Genomic DNA, 8,309 nt, shown 5'->3' on the forward strand with positions numbered 1-8,309 from the left:
TAAAAATATTGTTTTGAATTGATATGGACGAGTGATATACCGTTTCCGAAAATAAATTTTTCGGCCCAGTTAAATACTGGCCGTATTTCAAAATACGGCTGTATTTTGAAATATCGGCCGTATTTTGAAATATGGACAAGACCGCCTCCGTTCAGTAAAATGGCCATAACTTCTCGCATGTATGTCCGTTTGACCCCGTAATATACCGTTGGAAAGGTATTTCAAAGCTCTACAACTTTCATCAAGGACGTTTTCCCAAATTCCAAAATATATTTTGAAATACGGGCCGTAAAATGAAATACGGTCCGTATTTAACCATGTGGCATTAAAATGCTAATTTTAATGTTCGTAAATTCTTGATTTCGCCACGAGTTGATTTACGGGCCGTATTATGAAATACGTCCGTATTTAACCATATGACATCCAACTCGCCAAATTCTGCACGCTCAAGTCCTTGGTACCGCCTTTACGACTTGGTTTACGGCGCAAACCGAAATACGTCCACCGTTCACGGGCGTAAACCACTATATCACAACGAACAGGAAATTTCCAATTCCAACATTCTTTATCTCGATTTCTCAAGTTCAGGATCATGGTTAAAGCTTATGTTAGAATACGAGGTGTTACTAAGTTACTTGTGACTTCAACGGGTCATGTTATTGGCCTGGACCTTAGTTGCAGTCAACTTGGTGGAACTCTTCATCCCAACGGCTGCCTCTTCCAACTCCATCATCTCTAGAGATTGTCTGCTAAATGCATAATTAATACTTTTTATCTTCTACCTGTTAATGTAGAAAAATGTCAACTTGCTTGGAGTTGAGACGTAATTGTTGTTGTTGTTGTTGTTTAACTTCTACTGTTTATACTAATAAAATATAAATAAAATTGCTTGGAAGATAATCATAGAAAACTGCCCATAGTAAGGCACGAACCTGCATAACAAGTTAAAAAGTGCTCGTAATGTGAATTTTTTTTTACACTGTCATTGTATATAAGCCAATAAACTCAATAAATTCAAGAACCCAACTAGGGATTTGAGATGGTTACTGGAGAAAAGAAACTAATAAAGAATTTGAGTTATATTTACTAATGTGTTACAAAATATTTAGAAAATCGATGTATTTTAACTTGTAGCTATAGTAACGTGCTTTATATTTTGGCAGTCAAACGTGGTCTTTATATTTTGGTACACCTAACTTGTCTCCACTTTGTCAGTTGAACACTCCAACTTACAAAATGATCATCTAGACACCTCCAAATTTTACATCTCACGTCAGTGCCATGTCAGCATTTGTGTTTACATGTTTAACTTTATATAAGTTGAGGTGCCTACTTGTACACACCCAAAGTTGGAGGGCATACTTTGTAACACCTCGTACCTTTAATGAAAGTTTTGACCACGATCCTAGACTTAGAAAATCAGATAAAGAATGTGGGAATTGAGATTTTTCCGCGGGCCGTGATATGGTGGTTTACGCCCATGAACAAGTGGTCGTATTCCAATTTACGCCCATGAACAAGGCCTTAAACCGAAACCAAGAATTTCCGTCGGAATTTGACATTTTGAGGTCATATAGTTAAATACGGACGTATTTCACTTTACGGCCCGTATTTCAAAACGTGTTTGGAATTTGAGAAAAATGATCATTGAAATCTACGGGGGTCAAACGGACCTGTCAAAGAGTTATGGCCATTTTTTACATCTCACGAAAATCAGCACAGTTGTTGGACGTAATTGCATTTTCCTCAGGACAGTATATATTCGTCCATACTAGTTCAAATCATTATTTTTCATTCCTTGTGTTTACAGGTAAGCCTATTCTAATTATTCCAACTTTACTTATAAATCTAAACAAGATATTATCATTCAAAAACTAGGGTTTTCAAGAAACCCATCCCAAGGTTCAAGCATTCAAGATTTTGGAAATCCTCTTCAAAGCTCAAGTCTTTAATTCAAAGTTTTGGGCCGACTAAGGTATGGAACTTCCATCCACACGTGGGGGTTTCTTGATATTCATGAAGTACAAACCTTAGGGCATTAAACCCAATATATTGGTAGCCCATAGTTATGTATTTATGTATATGAATTTTGTATTTGTCATTGTATTCCTAATCTTCCATTATGGTTATTTTTGAATGTTTTATGTTCTCATTATGTTATATGAAAATTTATGATTTTTTTCTGCATGCTTTCAAGACAATTACTTATATAATTATGAACTATTGTTATTACTTTGAACTTTTGACAAGTTATTTCATGAAACCATGTTTACAAGTTATTTCATGAAACCATGTTACAAGTTATTTCGTGAAATCATGATTCAAGTTATTTCACGAAAATCATGGGCTTCTTAGCCAACTATATCATGTTCATGTTTTTGGGAGTGCTTAGTTAACCGAGAAGGCTCGGATAGCCCGAAACTACGTTGCACACCGTAGGATAAGGGTTGTCGCCAGGCGAGGCAACACCTTCATTACATTGATCCTTACACGCTATTATTACTTAAATCTCATATAGGTGTGAGTATCATGTTGTCGGTTACACTATAGCAACGTTACTAAATTTTCATCGAATTACCATTTTTAAAAAAATTAAAGACCTATGTTGTAAGAAGTTTTACATACTAGACCATAACGTCCCTTTTGCCGGGGCCCGCACCGCGGTGCGCATACCGATTTTCGGGAGCATATGTGTTATCGCCTTATGGTGAGCCCCATTTCGGGGTTCAACACGGAGTCTATATTAGTATGCGGTTTATGGTACGGGGCCATGTCCCGGTAGTTAGTAACATGTTTTAGAGGTTTCATAGATGTATATTAGTTGAAAACTTTATGCTTTCATGTTTGCGTACTATTACGTTTTCATGAATTTTCATGCTATGAGATAATTTCGAGACTTTATTCCGCAAAATATATTTTCATGATTTATTTAAATTGCATCACATAGATATATTGTTTGATGCCCATGTTGACAAGCAAGCCATGAGGTTCGCTCGGACACATGCAAGCAAGGCCCGAGTGTGTTAAATGGTTATTTGTGAAGGCCTTTTTATGTTTTATGCCTTATTTTCTACGTTGCTAAGTATTTTGAACTTTTATTTTTTCGTACCTCGTAGTTAAGTAGTGCAAAAGAAATTACATTGTGTAAATATAGAAATTAAACTAAAAAAAAAAAAATTAAAGAAAGGTAAAAGAGACATACTCCCATTTCAATTTTTATTTTGCGCGACATTTAAGAAAGAGTGAAGACTTTTGAAACTTGTGGTTCAAAATAAGTGTTGAATATTTGTGTGGTCAAAAAATCATTTCATAAATTTGAAATAGGGCCATTTATTTTGGCAATTTTAATTAAAAATAAATAAAAATATAAATTGAAATAGGGGGAGTATTATTTAAGCAAATGTATTAGACTATATATAGAGTAGTATCATTTGCTTTCATCTTCACAATATTCATCACTCAAAGCATAGTGAATTAACTAAAGAAGTTAGCAATGTGTGCTTATTATTCAAGCTGTGGAACCTCATTATTTACCTTTTTTTCATTTCTTATGGTCTTCTTCTACTTATCTTCACTTTTGAATTATCAAACTGATAATGCCATCACTTTTTTCTCTTTCTCAAAAACCCCTCCATTAAACAACAACAAAGAACAAAATCTTGCTACTCATGCTAAGGTACTTTTAATTTTTTTCTTAAGATTGTTCTTGATTTGTTGATATATGATTATGGTTTACTACGTTATGAATATAGAACAAAATTATCTAACTACATTACAAAATAAAACTTGAATTTTTTATAGAATCAAACTATAAATGATTTTCGAATTTGATCATTTCTTAGATTTTGTTGAAGTGTATTTAATTAATTTTGGATGTTAAAGCGAACATTTACCTTATAAAGTCTTTTTTTTGCTACTTTACTTTAAGTTTAATTTATTAGATTTTGTAATATTTAATTCACATAATAATGATTGGGAAGAAGAAAAAGTTGTCACACAATTAAAAATATACTACAAAAAATAGGAATTAGCGACGAACAACTTCTATCGTTAAACAACAAAAATTCGTTGCAAATGATATTTAACAATGATCATCAGCCACTTATTATCAAACCATCATGTTAGTTACTAGCTATTTAGCGATAGATTAACAATGAATTTCGTAGCTAATTCCTATTTTTTTTTTTTTTTAGTTTATATCAACAATCTTCAAACATTTCTATTTCTGTTTTTTTTTAAACACTATTTTTGAATGAATTTAACAGAAGAGCAGTTTACAAAAAGTTGAAGAAGATTTAGCCCGAGCGAGAGCAGCAATTTGGAAAGCTATTCGTTCGAAAAATTATACATCTGATAAAGAAGAGAGGTTCATTCCAAATGGATCTATTTATAGAAACTCATATGCCTTTCATCAGTAAGTTTATTGGAACATTTCATTCCATTAATTTAGTCAATTTTACTGTTTCTATAAGCTAATGCTGTTACTATAATGCTAGTAGTACTTCTTTCTTCTTATGGAGAAAATATGTATTAGTGCATAGTAGATTACATGTTATAGAATGTAATTTGCCTTATTTTTCAGGTTACTATATAATTCATTTTTTTAAAAAGAATATCAACATGCTCTATAACAGCTTAATCTTTGATACTCCATCTATTCCAGTTTATGTGACACGATTTCTTTATTAGTCTGTTCTGAAATGAATGACACACTTTTATAATTGGAAACAACTGAATTTTCTCATTTTACCTTTAATAAGAAACATTTATATCTACGCAAATATATTGCTTAAAGCCATAGGTTTCAAAAGTTTTATAGTCACGCGAATGCTATGACACGTCTGACACCACACGTTTCAAACTCATCATTTATTCTTTTTTAAATTCCATGTTATTTCAAACTATATCACATAAAACCTCCTTTTGATTTTTATGAGATTCTCACTTAATTAGTACATATATGTTAAACAATATTAAGCCCTTTGTGTTTCATTTATTTATGTACAAATCTTGCATTAATTCACACAGGAGTCACATTGAGATGGTGAAGAGGTTAAAGGTGTGGACATACAAAGAAGGAGATTTGCCAATGGTACACAATGGACCAATGAAAAATATATATGCAATTGAAGGTCATTTTATTGGTGAAATGGAGAGTGAAAATAGACCTTTTTTAGCTTCACATCCTGATGAAGCTCATGCATTTTTTATACCAATTAGTGTCACATATATTGTTGAATATATTTACTTGCCAGTTATCACCAATTATTCTAGAGAAAGGATTCAAAGGGTTGTTGAAGATTATATTCATGTTATTGCTAACAAGTATCCTTATTGGAATAGAAGCAATGGTGCTGATCATTTCTTGGTTTCTTGCCACGATTGGGTAATTTTTTTCCTTCCCTCTACTCTACTACTTTTGGTCTCACATATTTATTATCAGTGCACTCATCCAGTTGACCGCTAGGTCACAGCAGTAGGTGAAAAATATATATTTTTTTAAAAAAAAAAGGTGATTTATCACCCCATTTTCCAAATCTCTGTGTAATGTTTTAGTTAGGGGATCGGAGTTGTTGATTAAGTGGTGTTGAAGTAAGTATGCAGGCACCAAGAAAAAGAAAAAAAAAATCAAATTACCTACCACTACTACTTTTTTTTTCTATGTTGAATTTGAACCCTGGTTTCCAAAATTTGCAGTACACTCATCTAATTGACTGTTAGGTCTTATCCTTGGGTGCAAAATGTTTTGCATTTTATGAAAAATTAAAAGTGATTTATCACCCTTTTTTCCAAATCTGAACATGTTTTTTCAATAATTAGTTTGAGTATAAATAGGGGTGGAGCTACCCTTGCCCGAGTAGAGTCAATTGACACCCCATTCCCATGGAATTCCAACAGATATTAGTTGGAATATTTACAATGGACTTTCTAATGAAAATCCCATATTTCCGATGAAGACGTCTGTTGGAAATTCCTGTATTTTTATTAGTGATTGCATGCAGTAATTGATATACTTGAGAAGTCAATTCAGGCACCAGATATTTCCGGTAGAAATCCAGAGCTCTTCAAGAACTTCATCAGAGTGTTATGCAATGCCAATACTTCAGAAGGATTTCAACCCGAACGAGATGTTTCATTGCTTGAAGTTTATGGATTACCACATATTAATATAACACCACCAGACCTTGGTCTAAATCCGAAAAATCGATCAATTCTAGCATTTTTTGCTGGTGGATCACATGGTTACATAAGAGAAATATTACTTCAACACTGGAAAAATAAAAAAGACGACGAAATGCGCGTGCACGAGTACCTCCCAAAGGATCAAAATTATACAAAATTAATGGGTCAAAGCAAGTTTTGCTTAGCACCAAGTGGATATCAAGTTGCAAGTGCAAGAATTAGTGAGGCAATTTATGCAGGATGTGTTCCAGTGATAATTTCTGATAATATTTTCTTGCCATTTAGTGATGTTCTTGATTGGAGTCAGTTTTCAGTCAATGTTCCAGTTGATAAAATTCCAGAATTGAAGACAATTTTGAAGGGAATTTCTTGGAGTAAATACTTGAAAATGCAAAAAAGAGTGAGGAAATTGCAAAGTCATTTTAAAGTGCATAGGCCTGCTAAGCCATATGATGTAATTTACAATGTGCTTCACTCAGTGTGGCTAAGGAGACTTAATTTTAAACTTGCTACTTGATATGTCATTGTATTCACTAGTCTTTACACATGCATTTCATCATTTAAATGTAGTTTGAATAACCAAATTTGTTTTTAAAAAAAATGGATTTTCAATTCGAGAATGAAATCTTATTGAAATTGTCAGTGTTTGGTGCCGCATATTATGGTTGTTTCGGCACGTTTGTCAGCCTTACACCTCTATATCCATCGAGTAATGCATGAGTCGCATCTCATGGTCTGAACCAAATTAAGCAAGGCCAGCGACTTTTGCAATATTGTGCCAATTCCAATTTTGAACTACCACAGACGTGTTTCATAGTTTTCACCTACACTCTTATCAATAAACAATAATTAGTAGGTATAATGTATATATACATAATTTTTATGTGAAGCTTCTTACCTAAGGCAACTTCAAACTAGCGCTCAGATCCCAGACTTTTGATTAAGGATGAATTTACCCACCACAACCTATATTAATTGGTTCAAATCTAGTTGACTTCCATTCATTTAAGGATTTAAATTATAGCGTAAATTTTTACTAATGTAGTTTAACCTTTAACAAGATTGCTATATTTTTATTATGTTATTAATTAATGTTTACCATAGATTTACCTATAATTACCTTAAGTAACCTGATCGTTTTAATATTTTTACCTTCATTGTATGTTTTTGATTACTTAAAAACTCACTTCAGGCACCAGATATTTCCAGTAGAAATCCAAAGCTCTTCAAGAACTTCGTCAGAGTGTTATGCAATGCCAATACCTCAGAAGGATTTCAACCCACAAGAGATGTCTCATTGCCTGAGATTTATGGATTACCAGATATTAATATAACACCACCAGACCTTGGCCTAAATCCGAAAAATCGCTCGATTCTTGCATTTTTTGCTGGTAGATCACATGGTTACATAAGAGAAATATAGCTTCAACACTGGAAAAATAAAAAAGACGATGAAATTCGTGTGTATGAGCACCTCCCAGAGGGTCAAAATTACACAAAATTAATGGGCCAAAGTAAGTTTTGCTTAGCACCAAGTAGATATGAAGTTGCAAGTCCAAGAATTAGTGAAGCAATTTATGCAGGATGTGTTCCAGTGATAATTTCTGATCACTATTCTTTGCCATTTAGTGATGTTCTTGATTGGAGTCAATTTTCAGTCAATGTTCCAGTTGAGATAATACTAGAATTGAAGACAATTTTGAAGGGAATTTCTTGGAGCAAATACTTGAAAATGCATAAAAGAGTGAGGAAATTGCAAAGGCATTTTAAAGTGAACAGGCCTGCTCAACAATATGATGTAATTTACAATGTGCTTCACTCAGTGTGGCTAAGAGACTTAATTTTAAACTTGCAACTTGATCATTGTATTAACTAGTCTTTGCACATGCATTTCACTGTTTTGATGTAGTTTGAATAACCAAATTTGTTTAAAATTTTTTGGTTTTTCTTTCAAGAATGAGTTCTTATTGAAGCTGTCTATAACCGGTGTAGTATATTATCGTTGTTTTGGTACTTCTGTCAGCATTGCACCTCTATATATAGAGTAATGCATAAGTCGTGGTATCAAGGCTTTAGTCAAATTGGGCAAGGCAATATTGTGTCGGTTCAGTTTTGAACTATCGCAT

At 33.1% G+C, this 8,309-nt stretch overlaps 1 protein-coding gene and 1 pseudogene across 1 annotated transcript; both read left to right on the forward strand.

The window, feature by feature from the left end:
* Positions 1-3,456: 3,456 nt before the first annotated feature.
* Positions 3,457-6,748, forward strand: LOC132031417 (probable glycosyltransferase At5g20260). The gene is made up of 4 exons (XM_059421379.1): positions 3,457-3,676; positions 4,266-4,414; positions 5,029-5,386; positions 6,032-6,748. Exons 1-4 carry the CDS (start codon positions 3,494-3,496, stop codon positions 6,698-6,700), a joined length of 1,359 nt encoding a protein of 452 aa, XP_059277362.1. The 5' UTR covers positions 3,457-3,493; the 3' UTR covers positions 6,701-6,748.
* Positions 6,749-6,895: 147 nt separating this feature from the next.
* LOC132032128 (probable glycosyltransferase At3g42180) lies at positions 6,896-8,059 on the forward strand (annotated as a pseudogene).
* Positions 8,060-8,309: the final 250 nt, after the last annotated feature.

The sequence above is a fragment of the Lycium ferocissimum genome, chromosome 9 (genome assembly GCF_029784015.1).
Source record: "Lycium ferocissimum isolate CSIRO_LF1 chromosome 9, AGI_CSIRO_Lferr_CH_V1, whole genome shotgun sequence".
Classification (NCBI taxonomy): Eukaryota; Viridiplantae; Streptophyta; class Magnoliopsida; order Solanales; family Solanaceae; genus Lycium; species Lycium ferocissimum.